Source organism: Triticum aestivum, chromosome 5A, assembly GCF_018294505.1.
Source record: "Triticum aestivum cultivar Chinese Spring chromosome 5A, IWGSC CS RefSeq v2.1, whole genome shotgun sequence".
Lineage (NCBI taxonomy): Eukaryota > Viridiplantae > Streptophyta > Magnoliopsida > Poales > Poaceae > Triticum > Triticum aestivum.
The window spans coordinates 150,013,709-150,037,184 of record NC_057806.1 but is presented as its reverse complement, the minus strand read 5'-3'; the positions used below and the strand labels follow the sequence as shown (position 1 = coordinate 150,037,184).

The following is a 23,476-nucleotide window of genomic DNA, read 5'->3' as shown; positions in this document are numbered from 1 at the left end:
CCTCCACATTTCATAGCAAAATAAAAAAGAGCCTAGACTCAATGAAAAAATTCCTTTGGTGTCAACCAAATGACATCTTGTTTCCTATTCCTACTCATAGAATTTGAGATACATGTCATCTCATTTCCTACAAGATTCCTATTCCTATGATAATCCTATCCTATGAACCAAAAGAGGCCTAAACAGGAAAACTCTTTTTCATTCATTAATTAGCTTCCTCAAATAGCGATGACTATACAAATATCAACGACGAGAACGTTACAGGGAAGGGCGCCGGATCGCCCCTTCACAATTATCCGATTTGGTGGTTTTTCACCACGATATAACTTTTTACAAACAAATTTTAGTATTCCCATCATCTCGAAATATATTTACAATGTAGAAAATTCCCTCCAAAAATAATTACTTTTAGAAAAAATTACTTTCCCACCACTAATTTAGGTGTGATGTGTTGTTTACGCCAATATTTTTTAACCTCCCGCTAAAAGGTCCCAAATTAGGGTCTTTGTTCCCACCAAAAAAATAGCCTATATTTAACCTTCCCGCTAGTTAACTTCCACGGCGTCTTCACGGGCGATTGGATCTGACCTCTCGTCCCCGGTTCCTCTGTGCTGCCGGCGTAAACACATCTCACCACAGTTGAGTCAGGTTATTCCTCCCGATCTCCTCCCTTCCTATAACCTCCAGTCCTCCCCGATCTCGACCTCCTCGCTATCCTCTGCGCCCGCCGACGTGGGCCGCGTCTCCGTATCCTTGGCCATGCCGGCGGCGGCAGCGATGCGGTCTGGCGTCGGCGCCGACGGAGTTCTCCTTGCCCATCAATCTTGTGTCTGGACCAAGCACGACACCACCTCGGTGTTGAACGCCGTGATAATGCCTGCTCGGGCTCAAATCCCCCTCCCCCACGAGCTCCCCCTCGACGCGCCGCCACCCACGCTCAGACCTCGCCTCCGCCCATGCCCCCGCCCTCTCCCCTCCCCTCTCCTCCCCCGAAGAAAAGAGAAGAGAAGAGACGCAGGGAGATCGAACCACCAGATCGAGTGGCGGCCAGATCCATCTGCCACGGTCGCCCAGGGCTCGCGCGCCTCCGACGACGCGGCCGTGCCCGTGTGTCAAGGGCCTAGTCGGAGATGCTTCTGCTCCGCCATGGCCATGGAGCTTCCTCCCAATCCAAGGTCTTGGACTGGACGGGGACGGCTGCTCTTCCAAGGTCTCGTCTCTTCTCTTCCGATCCATCCATCCCACACCCCATTCTATTTGCATATGTGTAGATACATATTCAGATCAAACTGAACCCCAAACCATGGGCACTACTTCAAGAAATATAGTCCAGTAGGACCACGGAGGTGTGTCCCGGTAGAGTAAAAAAATATCCTCTGCCTTATGCCCTATGTGTTAGTTATTTACATACGTACGAGGAATCTCTGATTCATACCCTAGATTGCATAGATGCTGTTAGTATGATTCAGTCTCTCCAGCTTTTTTATGTCAACTAGGAACGTCTGCAGTCATTTGAAAAGCTAATCTTGATAACCATGTACTATCTCATCATACTCTTCCTTCAAAGGGATAAATAGTGCCTTTCACAGTATATTCTCCTGGATAGTTCTGTCCTATTTCTAACATTTGAATATGGTAGATTGACCTCTGGATCAAATTAAGGTTTCTAGACCCTTTTGCAGAGTTGCTCCATCATCCATCTGCATGTTTTTATATAGGTTGCCATGTTGCTACAAGTTAGTAATTTAATGAAATCACCCCACTGTTCCATTAGTTACTGCCTAAGAGATTGTTGCTTTGTACCATCTGAACCTGACTAGAAATAGTTATTTTCGAAGTTGGCCCTTTGCTGGAGTTTGATAGCATATTACATTAATACAATTTATTTGCCTCATGGAGAGAATATGATCCTGTTATTCACCTGAATATCATTTGTACCAGCTGATTTTAGGACAATGTATTCAATCATCATGGCTGGTTTCCTTTCCCCTTGGCAATTGCTTAAACAGAACAACTGAACAAGACTGATTTTATTTGATGCATTATATACATATATACATACTCCTAAAACCAAGCATGTTGAGACTTTTTAAATATACACAAGAAAATGCATTGTGGGCATTGCGGCGTCTAGCTTAGAAAGTGTCATGGTGGCAACTTTTGCCGAACATAAACCAACAATTTAGTAGTCAAGGAACCATCCTTTTTCCTTATGAATGGAAGAAAAATATCATCTTTTGCTGTACCGCACTATTTGGGTGCACACTCAGTACAATATCTTTAGCTTCTTCAATATGTTCAGGAATTAATCTTTCTCCAATATCTTCAGCTTCTCAATTTTGTAGAATTTTAACAAAAGAATGCTTGGATAAATCTCTACCATTAAGAGAATAGTGACCTTGGAACATAACTGGTTGTACCAAGAAAGTTTAAGAGGGATATGTATGATCATTTCTAATTAGCTCTACTTCAGATTTCACTTTACCATGGTCTGTAAGCATAGGAGCCTGGCAGTTTTCAAACAGACGGATAAATAGTTCATACTTTTATTTTTTTGTTAAACTGATTTGATTTTATGCCTGCTTTATGTATTGCGTTTTTTCTTAAATTGACTCAAAATTTTATGTCTGCTTTACTTACACAAGGGCACAATGATGAATTTTAAGGACGATGCTCCTGGTACACAACATCCTTACTTCATAATCACCTATCTGAATGGTGCACAACATCAATGCTTTGTTAATGCTAAGTCTCATGATTGTTTTTGTGTGCAGGAAAGAAAGACTCTGTTCTCTTAACAAGGATGGAAAGTATAACATCATACAAAAACCAACATGGACAACCCACATCTGGTAAATTGTTTAGCATTTGCTATAATGCATAGAATCTTGGTGTGGGTTAAATTGCTTTAGACATTTACACTTGTATAATTGTTCTGTATGCACGAGCAGGATGTCATGAGCATGGGCGTGATGCCTTCACTGCTGACTCCATTGCAATGTCCCGTGCAATATCTCTTGCCCCTGATATGTGGGTCGTGAGGGTCGTTTTTTAAATGGACTCGCAACTCCTGGTGGAAGCACTGGATATCAATAAGGTGGACTCGTCGGCCTATGCTGCTGTTATTGAGGATACCAAGTACCAACTCAAATTATGGTTTTCTTATTATGAAATAAATGTATGTCGTCGCTTGGCAAACTCTGTTGCTCATGAGCTTACTTGTCTTGGCAGGATGTACGGACCTAACAACTATGAGGAATGGGAGGCCGGTGTACCGGCCCTTGTGGCTGCCTGTGCTTTGGGTGATTCAGCCCAGCACCGTTAAGTTATAAAGCAATGTTTTTTCTCAAAGGAGAAGCTTTTAGTAGATGTACTTGTGCTTATGCTTTACACATTTACACTTGTATAATTATTCTGATCCCTGAATTACATGCTTGATGACACGGTATTAGTCCAGTTAGTTTAGTGATAGTTGTTGTATGTTATGTTCAACTCATTAACTAGATTTTTTTTATTTCTTGATTGCAGGATCCAAAGAACTAGTTGGACTGGACTCTAGATCACGGAAAGTTTAGTCTTCGCAGTTAATTAGGATGGCTAAATTACATTTGAGTTTCATTTGATTGATATTTGCTATGAGAATTATGATTTTACATATTATATGTATGGTTTTGAATATTCTAATTGAAAGGTTGTATTTTTTTTACGGTTGCAATAGGCTGTTACCAGAACACACTTTCGGTTGCCACATGCTAGCACCACTATAAATATAGTGTTGCATCATATCTCAGTCGCTATGCCTACCTGTTTTGTTGCACAAGGATGTTGCAACAGAGCACTTTATATTGTTGCAATAGTTTGGCACCACTATTTTTTGCGCGATGCAATAACTGTTTGGCGCCACCAAAGTAAGTTTTGTTGAAATAGAGTATTGCCACGAAAAGTTTAAATTGTCGCAATAGTTTCTTGCTACAAAGATTTTACCTGTTGTGATACCTATTTATCACCACCAAAATAAGTATGTTGCAGTTTTCTGTTATGACGACTAGAATATTTGTTGCCATAAGTTAATGCCACAAGTGCAGTGGGTCGTGGCAACATGTCTAATGCCAGGAAAACAAGGATTGTTGCCATAGTTTATTGCCACAAGTGTGGTGGGGCGTGGTAACATGCCAAATGCCACAAAAACAAGGATTGTGGTCATAGTTTATTGCCACAATTGACTATTACCACAGAAAAGTAGTGCGCCACGAAACGGCCGTCGTTGCCATAGGTTGTTGCCACAAGTGTCTATCGCTACGAGATATCGGTTGCCACGATTCGTTACATGTTGCATTAAAGCTATCTCCACAAATCAAATTGTGGCATTAGATGAGTGTTGCCACAGGAAAACATGTGGCAACTTCCCGCATGGATGTTGCAATAGCACGCTTTATTGCCACAATTGCTTTTTCATGGCAATAACCTATTACAATGTGTCCAGTCGCAACGGCTGCCGATGAATATCGTTTCGTGGCAATAGGTACTTATCGCCACGAAACATTATGTATTGCAACAAACGATTTTGTTGCAATAGACCCGGATCCTTGTAGTGTCCCGTTCCAACATGTCAGTGAGATGACGGCGAGTCCTTTTGTACAATTTTTGAATGGATGTCTATGTAGGACGGGGCACCTCTTTGTGCACCGTGGCAACCGTCCACCGACTCTTCGCCTTTCCTTCTCGATTTGGAACTGTTTTCGCACGCTCTTCCTCCCTCCTCCATTTGCCTTCACCCTTCCTTCTGCTATTGTTCGATCATATTCCCCATGGAGGGAATAGGCCGGAAACGACCCCGTTATTCTTCCCCCGATCGACATGATGACGTGATGGAGAAACTCATTGATCGGTGCAACGTCATCACCTCGGCTAGCATGGTAGGTTCGTTCAATACCATTCTCGACTCAGCTAATAACATCATTACAACGAACCCAAGGGTCGAGGAGAAGTTTGATCTCCCCTATCTTCTGCACCATGACCTTGCTGACTAGCATGCGGACGACGGAGGCCTCGCCTTGTGCAAGTTGGTGCCGCTTGATAATGATACGTGTGATGTTAAGATGCCATCGCTTGAGCGTAAGGCTTGGGCATGCGCAAATGGATATTGGGTTGTTTATATTGGGTACAACTGCAAGTGGGAACTTGTGAATGTGTACACTTGTCACTGGGTTCCACTTCCAAAAATCTCAGGCTGCCCAGAGGTTGAGCACACTGGTATTCTACGTATGTTCAACTATGATCATGGTGACTGTCATCTACAGAAGATAGCAATTTGTCAAGTTCCCGACCGCTCTTGGGATTTAATGGACTATGGAGTTGTTGCTATCTTCGACAAGCTTGTTTCCTTCCTTCATAGTTTGACTAATGGATATTGCTCAAAAATCAGTTTCTATACACGGATGTGTACCGTGATGCAATTCAATACGAGGGTCTTGTGTTTGCTGCCACCACTCTTGGCACTATTTTTGCATGGAATCCTTATGCTTTCGGTATGTTTGTCTTCCACCATAATTATAATTGTTTCATCCACATGCATGCGGGTTAGCTAGTTTCCCTTTAATAATTAACCTTCTTCTGTTTCCAAGGTCCTGTGAACATTCCACCACCTATACTTGAAAAAATTTATAACCAAGGGGGAGATGACGACGATGATGATCACGAGCATGAGGACCCATATACTCATTGGCGCCTGGCAACTTATTCCGATGGATCACCTCTTCTTGTCTGTATATAGGGCACCGCTGATGTTACTAAGGAAGCAGGTGTTGTCTCCCAGGGTATTCGGGATGGATACTATTGTGCTAGTGCCAACACCTTCTCCCTGGTTTAGTATTGATACTCTTGGAGGAAACTCGTTGTTCCTTGGACAAAACTATCCAATCATGGTGAAAGGCGATCCAGCTGTTGTTGACATAACGTTACTAACATTTATGAGAAGCAACTGTATCTATACCTCAGACATTGCTATGCTTCCCTACCATGGCTATCACAGTATGGGTCATGAAATAGGCCGCTTCAGCCTGGATGATGAGTCCTGCATTGGTCTCGAGATTGATAGTAGCTGGCCCTTCCGAGGCAAACTCTTCTGGTTCAAAGCAAGTGTTTCCAACGCCGAGGGTTGGCTGAGTTGAAGTTCATTTCATTGCTTGTTATTTTTTGTGTGATGAAAACTTTAGTATTTACTAGAATGTTTTGTCGGAACTAATATATAATCCAACATGTATCCTCGTTGTCGTTGTGTGTTGATGACTTGTTGTATGTAATGAATTGTACATTTGCATATGCATGTCATAAACACAATTTATAAATGGTTTTCGACTCACTTATTGGAGTGTTAGTGCCATAGTAGTATAGCCAGCATCTGCAGTAGTATGAAGTTGCCACATCACATAGAGCCAACCAATAGTTAGTTCTAGTTAGATCAACTAGAGCTAGGTGTCGCACAGAGGCCGGGAAATATGGTGATAGCGTGACTATGTGAGGTGGGCTTGTACGTAGTTTGATGTAGGCACACGGTTTACCGTGTTTCCTACTCCTCTGGTCTAAATGTGGAGAAGATTTGGTCATGTTCTTCCTCCTTTTGCCGACACGTCGGACCTCCACCATCCAGGTCGTGTCATGCAAGAAAATGAAGTGGTAGTTGAAAAGCCACATGATGTGCATCTTGGGTTAAACTATAAATAGAACCTTACTACTCTTGAGTAACTTCAAAAGCAGCCACCGAAGATCTTTATTGGATTTTTTTCATCACCAGCACGTCGAGGTGAAAGATGTGCAGGTTCAGTGGGTCCTCTTGTGTTTTCACTGACATATGGGGCCGCATGTGAGAAAACAGGCGATGGGCTCCGCGCGTCTGCTGGCTAGCTGAGAAGAGAGATAGACGAGGGCTGAGCACGGACTCGAGGAAATTTGTTCTACGTAACCGACACCTCGATATAGTGGGGTGGCATGGGCCATAACTAGCATTCACATCTAGCAGTATGACACACACCACCCACACGAGTCCCATCTGACACCAATTTTCTTGGAGTCCATGCTACATCCATCTCTTCTCCATCCTATTTTCTCAGCCATCACGCAATGGGCGGGGTGGGTTTTTTTCCGATAGTCAGTTTTCTCAACTGCCGTCCCACTTGTAAGTGAAAATGCAACACAACACGCATTCCCCCTTGAGCGGCATGCCAGACCAACCGTGTGGGCGTGCGACGCGAACACAGTAGGCTTTTCCTTTTGAACTTGTAACTTGTAAAATTTGGTTCTGCTCCATGGCGCGACCGATAGATAGAAATAACGATTTTCCCTAGAGTAATGAGAAGTTTGGTTCTGGTGCGGTTCATGCATGGAGTACATACGAAAATTATGAAGTTGATGCAAAAGGTAAGATAATTACTATAGTAGTACCATATACTACTATATGGATTTGACGAAAAGATAAAGATACATACGGATCCATCAATGACATCCTCACGCCCTAGTGCGCTGGGTCACCAACCGATGTGTGACGAGCAGCGCCGTTGGCAAGCGAGCTCAACGTGCTTCTGAACAATGTCCTCCAAGGTTCCCCCGCGGTCCAAGAAGGCCAGCGACCTATCATCCTCCTCTGGCACGTAGTCGTCCTTGTGGACGATTTGCGTGTAGACGTGGGTGATTATGTCGATGGTGTCTTTCTATGCCAGGCACTGCGCGGCGAGTGCGACCTCGATGTGGACATTCTCCGACGCGACGGCGGGCAGTCGCAGGGCCACCAGTGCATCGAAGAGGTTGTCACCATAGAGGCCGTTAAGGGTGGCGAGCATCGCAGAGCCTGTGCGCATGGGCTGGAGGTGTACATCAAGGTCGTCCGCGAGCTTCTTGATGACGGTGAACTTGTCGAGGAAGCCGACGAGGACCTCGACGAACAAGGAGACGAAGCTGTCGTCCAAGCGGCCTCTCGCCCTGGTGGCCTCAAGCATGACCTGGAGATGTTCCTTGGTGCCGGGCCACAGGCCGGCGTCGTGGACCATCTGGCACAGCCGGCTGATGCTCGCGCTCATCGCCTCCATGGGTCTAACTTCTTCTCACCTGATCTTGCGATTCGAGTGATCACTCTTGCCCTTGGTTAGGGTGCATAGGATTTCGTAGATTGGACTAGCGGGAGCCTTTATTTGAGAAGTGCAGACTGTGTTGCATTCACGTGTGTGTTGGCCATCTACTCCTAGGCCCTCTACTGCACTTGCCTTTGGCTGTATGACAGGTGGGCCAGCCACCTATTGGGCCCATGTGTCATACACCCAAACGCAGGTGCAGTAAGTCAATGAAGCTGCGTCCCCTTCCGTGCCAGTGTAGTATAGTCATCTCACCAGACCTCTAGTTGCGGCCAAGCGAGAGAACTTTGATGTTTAGTGGTTTATTGGTCCCCTTTGCATTTGCGCCAAGTTTTGACCTTTGATTTAACTAATAAAATGTTAATGCATGTAACCAAAAATGTTGTGTAAGTCACCTTACGAAAATCAAATAATCCCAAAACACTTAGGTGCGGTACATTAACTCCCTCCTTGTTTCTTATTTCGTGTCATATCAACCAATGAAAGATGTGGGCCGTGCATGCTTTCAATGACTTGAGACTACCAAACATGACATGCAGTGGTTAGTTCATTTCATGTAATCCTATTAATTAGCAAAAAGACATTAAGTTCTCTCGCTTTCCCCTTCGTCTTGGTCTCGTTGCACAACCTAAGAGCATGGTTAATAGTATAGCCAGCTGCAGGCTATATGACGTTGCCATGTCATATAGAGCCATCACTTGTTGCCACTCATACAATAAGGTTAGCTATAAGGTTGGCTATAAGAGTACTACTTTTTCTCATCTTCTCTCTCTTTCTTTCTTCATATTTATTGTACGCATCGGCCTAGGAATCCGCATATAGCTAGGATCTTGCATGAGAGCCCACTCCTCTTTTTCACTTGCTCTAAGATGACTTGGGCTAGTCATAGTGGGAGTAACTTAGGTAGTAACATAACACACTTCAAAAAAAATTGGCTTATGTGGCATGTAGTTAATAAGGAGAGAGGTGTTTAGAGTAACATAATATGTTACTATAACATAGCGCTTCCCAAGAAATGATGAGTCTACAAGCTAATAAATGATGGCATCTATGACACTAGTACTACGTTACTTTGCACTATGAAGGTACTAGTAACTTAGACTAGTGTCATATACATGACACTAGTATAAGTTACTCCCCACTATGACCAGGCTTATACACTTAGACGGAGGGAGTAGTCTCAAGTCATTGGATGCATACGCACCCCACATCTCGTATTGGGTGATTTCTCTTTTTTCGTGGCAAGAAACAGGGAACGAGGTGGGTAGTTAATGCACCGCACCTAAAAGTTTTTGGATTACTATTTGGTTTTCGTAACATGACTAATGCACCAGTACGGAAGGAGTACAATAGTAGTCTTTGATTGCAATTTTTTGTTGGTAGCTTACAAAGCTGAGCGCTCGGTGAGTACAATAGTAGTCTGATTGATGAGACTTCACATTTGAGCCATCTACCAGAAGGAATAAAACAATACACCATGTATTTATTTACAGAGGGAGTAGTACATTTTTTGTGAGATGCGTTACTAGATATTGCTAGTCAAATACTAAATCCAGATGGACGTAGTAGCACTACTAAATCCAGACGGTGGTGCTAGTACTAGTAGTAGTACTACCAATGTATTAGTATTGTACTACCCGTTGGTCAAATTATTACATGCTGCTCCTCACAGTCAAGTGACAAGACCCTGCGCCGGAGATGACACCTGAGTATAGGCGTAGGGTTCGGCATACCATAGTCAGCCTCACCGTCTACAGTTACTATCATCATGGCTGTAGAGCTAGCCTGCTTACAACTAGCCATCTTCGACATAATTTCCCGTGCGTAGATGCTCGTGCATTGCACGGAACACCAAGATTGGGGGTGGACGGCACCGGCAGCAGCCATCACGCCAGATTTTTCTATGGCCTTCTGGATGTGGTGGGGAGGAGATAAGGCTGATTGTGAGAGACAATGAGTTATTTGTAAATTGGGAACAAGTGCGGGCATCTTTTTGCAAAACTGGAGAAGTTTGGTTTGTATGCGTCAGATCTAGATCCGACGACTATTGGTGAAAGATGGCAGGCACAACGTCATCACCAACTCAGGACCTCTTTGATTCGCAGGATTTTGAAAACGCAAGAATAGGACACGGCAATATTACAAGTTTCAAACTGATATTACGAATGTTAGGAGTAATGCTGCACCTACGAAGAGGGAATTACTAGGAAGTTTACGTAAGAACTTTCGTCACTTTAGCTGGATCTAGCATTATCGTACAAACTAAAATCCACCGCTCTGACAAGTCACTAATGGGCAAATAAATTGTCGAGTCTCAGGCCACTTGATATTTCAAACACAAATTCAATTTCTGTGGAGACTTTGTCATTTAGGCTTAGACGCTTGTGGTGATCAACACACCATTCATTGTTGCAGCAGAGAACGCCAAACCTCATTACCTTGAGCACACTTGCCTCCAGAACAATGAACCTGGCCAATTTAATCTTAGATGTGCTACCTCGATAGTCGATGAAATCAATTTCTGTAAGATGGAGATCAAGGCATTCGATGAGATTGTTATAGTGCAGCACATTTTTCACTTTCGGGTCTTTTTTATCTGCAAAATAAGATAACATATTAGAGCAGCTGGCTGTATAAGATTGTCGTGTCATCAAGAGGTACCAATATCATTTGCTCGTACGATAGGGTTGGCTGGCTAGTGATATTTTTTCACTCTCTCTCTCTCTCTCTCTCTCTCTCTCTCTCTCTCTCTTTCCTCTCATTTACCTAGGAGCACGTGAAGAGATTGGGCATTTGTTGCTTTCCACTATGTGTCCGATGCCATATTTATCAAAAGTATGCCACATAATACGCATCAATGTCAAATCAAAAGATTTTGGCACCACTCTCGCGATATGAGAGAGTTGGCACCGTTGTGCACACAGACCCACATGTATAAACAAATAAATCAAACCAACTACACCAGCCTCTCACTCTCCCAAACAAGTATTTTTTATTGCCTTAGTCCTCTCTCTCTCTCCCACGCAAGTTTTTTTATTGCGTGAGTTAATTTGGCACCGGGGCAAAGTAGGTGATCCAGATTGGGGCACCAGGTGAGCAATGGAGGGGCATCAATGCCAAATGCATAACAAGTGAATTTGGCACGTGTTTTGGCCTACATACCGGAGGGCCGTTATAGCCCACTTTGTACTACCTCGTATTTAGTGTAAACTTTTGACCATAGATTTACCTAAGAAAATGCCAATGCATGTCACCAAAAATTATACCATTTGAAATTATGTTCAAATATGAATCCAACGATATAATTTTTAGTGACATGCATTAACATTTTGTCAGTTAAATCTATGGTCAAAATTTTGATACTACAAAATAGGAAGAGTAAACCAGGACGGAGGTAGTACTTGCTCTTAGGGTAACCATAGAGTTACTAGTCTAAATTACTTTCCACTATGACTAGCCTAGGCTACTATAGTAGTACAACACAAAAAACGATGCAGGTGATCACGTGAGAAAAAATACTAAAAACATTTCTTTTGGTGCAGTGCGTAGATGCAGTATTGAACACTACAGTTGTCATCGTAATTTGGGAAAATTACGAAAAAAATTGAGCTATGTTGTGATTACCGTTTACTAATAGGAAAGAAGTTTCACCTCGATGAGTAGCTTCTCCGTGCACGGAAAGCATGTATGGAATCCAACAACTTGATTCAGATTGGGGCCGACAGATTTTATTGCCAAGATCTTCACTGTGCGCATAGACTGGGTCAAGCTTGTGGGAATCAGTTTCTGGAAGACGGTCGTAAATACATCAAGAAGAAATTTAAAAATGTGAATTTCAAGAATACTAAGAATAAGAAGAGTGTTGTACCTAAACGATTACGGATCCAATGAAGAGTTTGGAGAATTTGGCAGATGCGTACACCAATGCTATCAATTCCGGCGTGTTAATGACCCTGATTTTTGTTGGACCTTCTAGATCAGATCCAAGCAATCTCTCAAGTAAAGGTGCATTCTCAATGACCATAACGTGGAACAGCTGGAGTGATCTCTTCCCAATTGATGTCTTGTGGAGGGGCCAACAAGACACATAAATCCATCGGAGATTCATCGAGGCGATGTGGAGGCCAATGAACCCGTGGATCACGCCAACTCGAGCGTAGTACAGCTGCGAAGCAGTTGCTCCATATCCTTCTTTGAGATGACACCATCGAAGAGGTCGAGCTGCTTGAGTTGAGGGAGAAGAAGGGCGTGCGTGGCATTAATCTGGGGAAGATAGCAGGAGCTAAAGCTGGCGTGGTGCAGCGTTGGCGTGAGGCGGAGCGCGAACATTGGCAGATAGCGACATCGTCCAGCTTCAAAGCTGAGCTCCTCAAGATGATCTAGGGCGGGGGATAAGAAACACTCATCGAACTTGGCTTGGACCTTGCAGTTGGTACTGAACATGCGGATGTCAAGGCGTCTGGCTGGCCCAGGGTGCGATGAAAGGATATTGGAGACTATGGCCATGCGTTTGCAATCCGGCGGAGGGGAGAGCGAGAGGAGGAACTGTCGCTTCGCTTGCGGAGGAAGAAGATGGGAGAGCGGGGCAAGAGATGTGCAAATCATGCTGCTCTATTTTCCCCTGCTTTTAAGGGGGGAAAACAGAACAGAGGCGCGACACTTCATAAAGTTACTGTTTTACCTTAACTGCAATAGTCCCACGACCCCACGACACACAGTAATTGTGGAAAGTGGACATTGGATTGACTAGTCGCCATGGCAAATCGGCGTGCGCAACCCACTCTTGCTCCGTGTCCGTGCACTGTTTCGGGCCTAACCCAACGTGCCACGCGACAAGTGTGGCTTTAGGACCGGGGCTTATGTGGGGGAAAACAGACAGGGGTATATGTGTTTCCCATGACTCGTGCACGGGCAAGCCAAGACCGAGCCAAGATGCACAAGGAACCAAGAGCATCGGAGGATCAACATGCAAATTAGAGGGACCAAGATCAAGCCAGAGAAGCAAGATACCATCGGAGGGAAGGCCTCCCTTGCCGGGCAGGTGAGCCCGGCAAAAGGGCGAGGCCACACTTAGAAGCGGACAGCCAAGGTGTCCCGGCAGGGCCTGCCGCGGCTCACGGAAGCAAAACTACTTCACCAACCACTCTACCATGACCCACGTTGTCGATCAGTGCGGTGTCAAGCCGCAAGGTGATTAAGCGGCAACCGTTCGCCACATGGCAGCCATTCTATACAGGAGAAACCTACAGATGACACCCGTCCAACAATGTGTCAAGCAAGAAGGTGCGAAGCTGGCAAGATAGCCGGCAAGCCTTGTCGGGCAACCAACGATGTTACATTGAGCGATGCATTTAATGTGCTTTGTCAGCCCGCCGAGTTAGGTATGATAGCACTGTTTGCTATCTTATCAGTGTATAATGACTACTTTGCCATTGTGGTAACCCCTTGATCTATAAAAGGAGTCCCATGGCAATCGTAGAAAGGGTTAGAAGATTGGATAACTCACACCCCCATTGACGATGACATGTACCTAGGGTAGGGAAATAGACCTAATCTAAGCACCCTTCCCAAGGACACTGCCCTATAGTCAAAGACATTCAAAGGACAACAAATTCTACCTACTGAAATCACCTTAGGATGCAACCCACTCGACCAGGGATTCCACTTGGAGTACTCAATTCTATTCGACCAAGATATAATCATTTGACCACATCAGAAACCACTCGGAGTACAGAAGATCTAAGGTCACTGTGGATGGCAACGGTCAGGCGTTCACTCCGTAGTCTTAAGGATCATTTATATCACTTTAATGTTGACGTTACCAGTAATGTCCCCTCTTTACGTACATTGAACTCTATGTAACAGGGGATGACTGGGGTCCTGGCGCACTCTATATAAGCCAGCTGTAACACCCGGGGGATGTAACTTTCCATATTTGTACTCCAACTCTTGTCGTTTCCGGTGTTAAGTTATTTTATTTTCTCGGGTTCGAGTCTTTGTCTCCGTGTGTTGTTGCCTTGGTCATGCATCTCATATCATGTCATCATGTGCATTGCATTTGCTACGTGTTCGTCTCATGCATTCGAGCATTTTCCCCGTTGTCCGTTTTGCATTCCGGCGCTTCGTTCTCCTCCGGTGGTCTTTTCTAGCTTTCTTTCGTGTGTGGGGATTAAACATTTCCGGATTGGACCGAGACTTGCCAAGCGGCCTTGGTTTACTACCGGTAGACCGCCTGTCAAGTTTCGTACCATTTGGACTTCGTTTGATACTCCAACGGTTCACCGAGGGACCGAAAAGGCCTTGTGTGTGTTGCAGTCCAACACCCCTCCAATTTGGCCCAAAACCCACCAAACTCTGCTCCATGTCCTAGAGCGTTCGATCATGATCGCGTGACCGAAAACCGCACCTCATTTGGACTCTCCTAGCTCCCTCTATGCCTATATATACACCCCCTCCAAAAATTCGCGGATCCCCTCTCGAAACCCTAAAAAAATCAGATCTTGCCGTCGCCGGACACGTCCGGACGGACCGGACGCGTCCGCCCCGCCGCCTCGGCCACTCACGTCGCGACACGTGGCATCCGCCTCACTCCACCGCCGCCGGCCCGCCCGGCCCAGGCGAGGCCCCCGCGGGCCCGAGCTCCGCGCCGCCCGACCCAGCCGCCTTCTCCGACGCCGGCCGCCGCCCCGCCGCTGCTCGCCGCCTCCTCCGCCTCGCCCGACGACGCCGGCCGCCGCCTCGCCGCGACCACCGCCGCCTCCACGCCGCCCGACGCGCTCCGGTGCCGCGAGCCGCCGCGCGCCACCGGCCGGCTCCGCGGCCCTCTCCGGCCTCCCCCCTCCATCTCCGGCCACCACCGCCATCGCCGGCCGACGAACCTCGAACAGTGCTCGGTGAATAGTAATTTCAGATCTGAGATCTGGAATTTTGAGGGTTGACTTTCTCCTCCGAACCCTAATTTTTGAGCTAACTTTGACCTGCCTTTTCTCCGCATCCGTAGTCCGATTTGGACATATAGTATATCAAAATGTTCGTCTCGACGAGTACATCATTTCATTCCATTGCATCATTTTCATTTGAGTTCATCTTGATGCCCGAAATGCTGTTAGAAGAGGCCTTCGTGAGTTAATTGTCAGATCTGCTAGTTCATCTTAGACTTTTGTCATTTTTTGCCATGATTGTGGTGTGCAAGATATGCCCATGAGTCCTATAGATGTTTTGTTAAGGATTTTGTTATCTTTCCAGAGGTGCAACCCTTGCATTTTTAGGATGTGTGTGGTGACTTGTGCAAGCTTGCAAAGTGAGGCATCCGGTAAATCTGTTTTCAGGGACTTAGTAGTTTTCACTAAGTCTGGGATCATTTAGTTCATGATGCCATATGTCCATGCTGTTTCCTAGTGATCCGTGCCTCTTTTGAGGATGATCAGTAAAGGAGTTTCGTTAATCTTGTTATGCTATATCCATCCATGTCTTTGTTTGCAATTATGGAGCACCCTAGCTTAAGTCAATCGAGCTCTACTTTTGCTTCGTTGCAAATCTGGGCAGATCGTCAACTTGTTTGAGATTTTGCCGATGTTATTATAGTTGATCCATGCATGTTATGCCATTGTTATTGCCATGTCTAGCTTGTATTTTGTGCCTTCTTTATGGGTGTATGCTTGCCTTGCCATGACTGGCACCGTAGTGAGTGCATCGAGCTTGTTTACATGCCTTCGTGAGTTATGTTTCAGCATGTCCCAGTTTTCACTAAGTCTGAAAACTGATTATGTTTTTGCTATGTTTGTGTGCTTGTTAGTATATTTTGTGATCCCTTTTGGCTCAAGGTCACTAAGGGACTTTTGTTAAGCTTGTTGAGTAGCTCCATACCATGTCTTTCTTTGTCATGTTCAGGTCCTGTAGCATGTTGTTTTGTTGCTCCGAAGAGGGCTATATGATCTAAAATTCCAGACAAGTGTTAATTTCACTAAGTCCGAGATCTGTTTTACCATTTGCGTTTTTGCCATGCTTGTTGAACCTCCTAATGGATGATTTGGCCGTAGCTCAGTGCTAGACTTTTGTTAAGCATCTTGTGTGCATCCCTTCCATGTATTTTGTTGTCATGTTTGGGTGCTGTAGCATGTTCATTTCATTGCATTTAGATGCCTACTTGCTGTAAATCGCAGACCGGTGTCATTTTTGAATCGCTTGCCATTTCCAAACCGTAACTCCGATTCCGGCGTTCTTTATATCGTTTTCAAGCGATTTCATCTCATCTTTCCAGTGGCACCCTTGGAATTCCAAGTTGAGGCCATGTTCATGCATTTCCTGTCATATCTTGCATTTTGCATCCCGCATCGCATCCCGCATAGCATATCATCATTTCATCATATTGCTTGGTCTTGCACGTGGTTGATTGTATCCTTGTTGCTTGTTTGTCTTGTTTGGGTAGAGCCGGGAGACGAGTTCGCTAATGAGGAGCTCTTTGAGTTTGCTCTTGAGGATCCAATCAACTCTGACAACTGTGCAGGCAAGATGATCATACCCTCGAAATCACTACTATCTTTGCTATGCTAGTTTGCTCGCTCTTTTGCTATGCCATTGCTACGATGCCTACCACTTGCTTCAAGCCTCCTCAAATTGCCATGTCAAACCTCTAACCCACCATTGTCCTAGCAAACCGTTGATTGGCTATGTTACCGCTTTGCTCAGCCCCTCTTATAGCGTTGCTAGTTGCAGGTGAAGTTTGGAGGCCGTTCCTTGTTGGAGCATCTTTATTTACTTGTTGGGATATCATTATATTGCCTTGTTATCTTAATGCATCTATATACTTGGTAAAGGGTGGAAGGCTCGGCCTCTCGCCTAGTGTTTTGTTCCACGCTTGCCGCCCTAGTTTCCGTCATATCGGTGTTATGTTCTCGGATTTTGCGTTCCTTACGCGGTTGGGTTATAATGGGAACCCCTTGATAGTTCGCCTTGATTAGAGATTTTCCAGCAATGCCCAACCTTGGTTTTACCATTCGCCACGCATCCTCTTTTTCCCTTGGGTTACCGGAGCCCGAGGGTCATCTTATTTTAAACCCCCCGGGCCAGTGCTCCTCTGAGTGTTGGTCCAAATAGAGCCACTTGCAGTGCCACCTCGGGGCAACTTGAGGGTTGGTTTTAGTTGTACGTAGTGTTCATGTGAGTGTGCCCTGAGAAAGAGATATGTGCAGCTCCTATCGGGATTTGTCGGCACATTCGGGCGGTGTTGCTGGATTTGTTTTAACCTGTCGAAGTGTCTTGAATTACCGAGATACCGAGTCTGATCGGAATGTCTTGGGAGGAGGTCTATTCCTTCGTTGACCGTGAGAGCTTGTCATGGGCTAAGTTGGGACTCCCTTGCAGGGATTTGAACTTTCCGAAAGCCGTGCCCGCGGTTATGGGCAGATGGGAATTTGTTAATGTCTGGTTGTAGATAACTTGAACCTTAATTTAATTAAAATGAATCAACTGAGTGTGTTGCCGTGATGGCCTCTTCTCGGCGGAGTCCGGGAAGTGGACACGGTGTTGGAGTAATGTTTGCGCAGGTTGTTCTCTAGTTTCTCGCTAGTGCATTGCCTCCTCTTCTCGCTCTCTTTTGCGAATAAGTTAGCCACCATACTTGCTAGTCGCTTGCTGCAGCTCCACTCACATTTTACCTTGCCATACCTATAAGCTTGAATAGTCTTGATCGCGAGCGTGCGAGATTGTTGAGTCCCTGTGGCTCACAGATTACTATTACACCAGATGCAGGGCCTGATGATTCCGCTCCAGGAGACGCGTATGAGCTCAAGTGGGAGTTCGACGAAGACTCTCAATGATACTATGTTTTCACGTGTCGAGGCACGACTTAGAGACATAATCGCATTGAAGGCATATGTCGCAAGTTAGGCAATCTTCACAACATCCCATGTAATATGAATAATAAAGGGGAGAACGGTTGGGGAACGTAGTAATTTCAAAAATTTCCTACGCACACGCAAGATCATGGTGATGCATAGCAACGAGAGGGGAGAGTGTTGTCTACGTACCCTCGTAGACCGAAGCGGAAGCGTTGACGCAACGTAGAGGAAGTAGTCGTACGTCTTCCCGATCCGACCGATCCAAGCACCGTTACTTCGGCACCTACAAGTTCTGGCACACGTTCAGCTCGATGACGATCCCCGGGCTCCGATCCAGCAAAGCGTCGGGAGGAGTTCCGTCAGCACGACGGCATGGTGACGATCTTGATGTTCTACCGTCGCAGGGCTTCGCCTAAGCACTGCAACAATATGACCGAGGTGGAATATGGTGGAGGGAGGCACCGCACACGGCTAAGGAATGATCACGAGGATCAACTTGTGTCTATGGGGTGCCCCTTGCCTCAGTATATAAAGGATGGAGGAGGAGGAGGCCGGCCAAGGCAATTGGTGCGGCCAGGATGTGGAGTCCTACTAGGACTCCAAGTCCTAGTAGGAGTCCACCAAGAGGGGAGGAAGGGAGAAGGAAGTGGAGGAGATGGAGAGGTGGCCGGCCCCCTTTTCCCTAGTCCAATTCGGACCAGAGGGGAGGGGGGGCGCAGCAGCCCCTTGGCCCTTTCTCCTCTTCCCACTAAAGCCCATCAAGGCCCATTGCTTCTCCCGTAACTACCCGGTACTCCGAAAAATACCCGAATCACTCGGAACCTTTCCGATGTCCGAATATAGTCGTCCAATATATCGATCTTTACGTCTCGACCATTTCGAGACTCCTCGTCATGTCCCCGATCTCATCCGGGACTCCGAACTCCTTCGGTACATCAAAACTCATAAACTCATAATATAACTGTCATCGAAACCTTAAGCGTGCGGACCCTACGGGTTCGAGAACAATGTAGACATGACCGAGACACGTCTCCGGTCAATAACCAATAGCGGGACCTGGATGCCCATATTGGCTCCTACATATTCTACGAAGATCTTTATCGGTCAGACCGCATAACAACATACGTTGTTCCCTTTGTCATCGGTATGTTACTTGCCCGAGATTCGATCGTCGGTATCCCATACCTAGTTCAATCTTGTTACTGGCAAGTCTCTTTACTCGTTCTGTAATACATCATCCCGCGACTAACTCATTAGTCGCAATGCTTGCAAGGCTTAAGTGATGTGCATTACCGAGAGGGCCCAGAGATACCTCTCCGACAATCGGAGTGACAAAACCTAATCTCGAAATACGCCAACCCAACATGTTCCTTTGGAGACACCTGTAGTACTCCTTTATAATCACCCAGTTATGTTGTGACGTTTGGTAGCACCCAAAGTGTTCCTCCGGTAAACGGGAGTTGCATAATCTCATAGTTACAGGAACATGTATAAGTCATGAAGAAAGCAATAGCAACATACTTAAACGATCAAGTGCTAAGCTAACGGAATGGGTCATGTCAATCAGATCATTCAACTAATGATGTGATCCCGTTAATCAAATAACAATTCTTTGTCCATGGTTAGGAAACATAACCATCTTTGATTAACGAGCTAGTCAAGTAGAGGCATACTAGTGACACTCTGTTTGTCTATGTATTCACACATGTATTATGTTTCCGGTTAATACAATTCTAGCATGAATAATAAACATTTATCATGATATAAGGAAATAAATAATAACTTTATTATTGCCTCTAGGGCATATTTCCTTCAGTCTCCCACTTGCACTAGAGTCAATAATCTAGATCACATCGCCATGTGATTTAACATCAATAGTTCACATCTTTATGTGATTGGTCCACATCTCCATGTGACTAACACCCAAAGGGTTTACTAGATTCAATAATCTAGTTCACATCGCTATGTGATTAAGACCCAAAAAATGATCATGTTTTGCTTGTGAGAGAAGTTTAGTCAACGGTCTGCCACATTTAGATCCGCATGTATTTTGCAAATTTCTATGTCAACAATGCTCTGCACGGAGCTACTCTAGCTAATTGCTCCCACTTTCAATATGTATCTAGATCGAGACTTAGAGTCATCCAGATCTGTGTCAAAACTTGCATCGACGTAACTTTTTACGACGAACCTTTTTGTCACCTCCATAATTGAGAAATATTTCCTTATTCCACTAAGGATAATTTTGACCGCTGTCCAGTGATCTACTCTTAGATCACTATTGTACTCCCTTGCTTAACACAGTGTAGGGTATACAATAGATCTGGTACACAGCATGGCATACTTTATAGAATCTATGGCTGAGGCATAGGGAATGACTTTCATTCTATTTCTATTTTCTGCCGTGGTCGGGCTTCGAGTCTTACTCAATTTCACACCTTGTAACACAGGCAAGAAAATTTTTCTTTGACTGTTCCATTTTGAACTACTTCAAAATCTTATCAAGGTATGTACTCATTGAAAAACTTATCAAGCGTCTTGATCTATCTCTATAGATCTTGATACTCAATATGTAAGCAGCTTTACCGAGGTCTTTCTTTGAAAAAGTCCTTTCAAGCACTCCTTTATGCTTTGCAGAATAATTCTACATTATTTCCGATCAACAATATGTCATTCACATATACTTATCAGAAATGTTGTAGTGCTCCCACTCACTTTCTTGTAAATACAGGCTTCATTGCAAGTCTATATAAAACTATATGCTTTGATCAACTTATCAAAGCGTATATTCCAACTCCGAGATGCTTGCACCAGTCCATAGATGGATCGCTGGAGCTTGCATATTTTGTTAGCACCTTTAGGATTGACAAAACCTTCTGGTTGTATCATATACAACTCTTCTTTAATAAATCTATTAAGGAATGCACTTTTGTTTATCCATTTGCCAGATTTCATAAAACGCGGCAATTGCTAACATGATTCGGACAGACTTAAGCATAGATACGAGTGAGAAACTCTCATCGTAGTCAACACCTTGAACTTGTCGAAAACCTTTTGCGACAATTCTAGCTTTGTAGATAGTAACACTACTATCAGCGTCCGTCTTCCTCTTGAAGATCCATTTATTTTCTATGGCTTGCCGATCATCGGGCAAGTCAACCAAAGTCCATACTTTGTTCTCATACATGGATCCCATCTCATATTTCATGGCCTCAAGCCATTTTGCGGAATCTGGGCTCATCATCGCTTCCTCATAGTTCGTAGGTTCGTCATGGTCAAGTAACATGACCTCCAGAACAGGATTACCATACCACTTTGGTGCGGATCTCAATCTGGTTTACCTACGAGGTTCGGTAGTAACTTGATCTGAAGTTACATGATCATCATCATTAGCTTCCTCACTAATTGGTGTAGGAGTCATAGGAACAAATTTCTGTGATGAACTACTTTCCAATAAAGGAGAAGGTACAATTACCTTATCAAGTTTTCTACTTTCCTCCCACTCACTTCTTTCAAGAGAAACTCCTTCTCTGGAAAGGATCCATTCTCAACAACGAATATCTTGCCTTCGGATCTGTGATAGAAGGTGTACCCAACATTTTCTTTAGGGTATCCTATGAAGACGCATTTTTCCGATTTGGGTTTGAGCTTATCAAGATGAAACTTTTTCACATAAGAATCACAACCCCAAACTTTAAGAAACGACAACTTTGGTTTCTCGCCAAACCACAGTTCATAAGGCGTCGTCTCAACGGATTTTGATGGTGCCCTATTTAATGTGAATGCAGCTGTCTCTAATGCATAACCCCAAAACGATAGTGGTAGATCGGTAAGATACATCATAGATTGCACTATATCCAATAAAGTACGGTTATGACGTTCGGACACACCATTATGCTGTGGTGTTCCATGTGGCATGAGTTTGTGAAACTATTCCACATTGTTTAAATTGAAGACCAAACTCGTAACTCAAATATTTTACCTCTGCGATCATATCGTAGAAACTTTTATTTTCTTGTCACGGTGATTTTCCACTTCACTCTGAAATTCTTTGAACTGTTCAAATGTTTCAGACTTATGTTTCATCAAGTAGATATCCCCATATCTGGTCAAATCATCTGTGAAGGCCAGAAAATAATGATACCTGCTGCAAGCCTTAATATTCATCGGACCACATACATCAGTATGTATGATGTCCAACAAATCTGTTGCTTGCTTCATTGTTCCGGAGAACGGCGTTTTAGTCATCTTGCCCAAAAGGCATGGTTCGCAAGCATCAAGTGATTCATAATCAAGTGATTCCAAAATCCCATCAGTATGGAGTTTCTTCATGCGCTTTACACCAATATGACCTAAACGGCAGTGCTACAAATAAGTTGCACTTATCATTATTAACTTTGCATCTTTTTGTTTCAATATTATGATTATGTGTATCACTACAATCGAGATCCAACGAACTATTTTCATTGGGTGTGTAACCATATAAGGTTTTATTCATGTAAACAGAACAACAATTTATTCTCTTACTTAAATGAATAACCGTATTACAATAAACATGATAAAATCATATTCATGCTTAACGCAAACACCAAATAACACTTATTCAGGTTCAACACTAATCCCGAAAGTATAGGGAGTGTGCGATGATGATCATATCAATCTTGGAACCACTTCCAACACACATCATCACTTCACCCTTAACTAGTCTCTGTTTATTTTGCAACTCCCGTTTCGAGTTACTAATCTTAGCAACTGAACTAGTATCAAATACTGAGGGGTTGCTATAAACACTAGTAAAGTACACATCAATAACATGTATATCAAATATACTTATGTTCACTTTGCCATCCTTCTTATCTGTCAATCACTTGGGGTAGTTCTGCTTCCAGTGACCAGTCCCTTTGCAGTAGAAACACTTAGTCTCAGGCTTAGGACCAGACTTGGGCTTCTTCACTTGAGCAGCAACTTGCTTGCTGTTCTTCTTGAAGTTCCCCTTCTTCCCTCTACCCTTTTCTTGAAACTAGTGGTCTTGTCTACCATCAACACTTGATGTTTTTCTCGATTTCTACCTTCGTCAATTTCCGCATTACGAAGAGCTTGGGAATCGTTTCCGTTATCCCTTGCATATCATAGTTCATCACGAAGTTCTACTAACTTGGTGATGGTGACTAGAGAATTCTGTCAATCACTATCTTATCTGGAAGATTAACTCCCACTTGATTCAAGCGATTGTAGTACTCAGACAATCTGGGCACATGCTCACTAGTTGAGCGATTCTCCTCCATCTTTTAGCTATAGAACTTGTTGGAGACTTCATATCTCTCAACTCGGGTATTTGCTTGAAATATTAACTTCAACTCCTGGAACATCTCATATGCTCCATGACGTTCAAAACGTCTTTGAAGTCCCGATTCTAAGCCATTAAGCATGGTGCACTAAACTATCAAGTAGTCATCATATTGAGCTAGCCAAACATTCATAACATCTGCATCTGCTCCTGCAATAGGTCCGTCA

General features: G+C 44.3%; 1 protein-coding gene across 14 annotated transcripts; it reads left to right on the top strand.

Annotated features, from left to right (window-relative positions):
* Positions 1-564: 564 nt before the first annotated feature.
* LOC123102688 (uncharacterized) lies at positions 565-3,790 on the top strand. 14 transcript variants are annotated; one of them, XR_006449135.1, is made up of 5 exons: positions 565-1,210; positions 2,775-2,852; positions 2,952-3,097; positions 3,232-3,302; positions 3,529-3,790. XR_006449135.1 is itself a non-coding variant. In XM_044524110.1 (4 exons), exons 1-3 carry the CDS (start codon positions 760-762, stop codon positions 3,053-3,055), a joined length of 633 nt encoding a protein of 210 aa, XP_044380045.1. In that variant the 5' UTR covers positions 565-759; the 3' UTR covers positions 3,056-3,097; positions 3,232-3,706. The 14 variants fall into 14 exon arrangements, 2 of the variants coding, with proteins under 2 accessions (XP_044380045.1, XP_044380044.1); XR_006449134.1 differs by having other exon boundaries at positions 3,232-3,320; positions 3,529-3,706; XR_006449133.1 differs by having other exon boundaries at positions 3,232-3,370; positions 3,529-3,706.
* Positions 3,791-23,476: the final 19,686 nt, after the last annotated feature.

Coding starts and splice junctions, on each gene's coding strand:
- LOC123102688 (XM_044524110.1), top strand. CDS start 760: ATGCCGGCGGCGGCAGCGATGCGGTCTGGCGTCGGCGCCGACGGAGTT. Junction 1,211..2,774: donor GGGACGGCTGCTCTTCCAAG/GTCTCGTCTCTT, acceptor TTTTGTGTGCAG/GAAAGAAAGACTCTGTTCTC. Junction 2,853..2,951: donor ACATGGACAACCCACATCTG/GTAAATTGTTTA, acceptor ATGCACGAGCAG/GATGTCATGAGCATGGGCGT.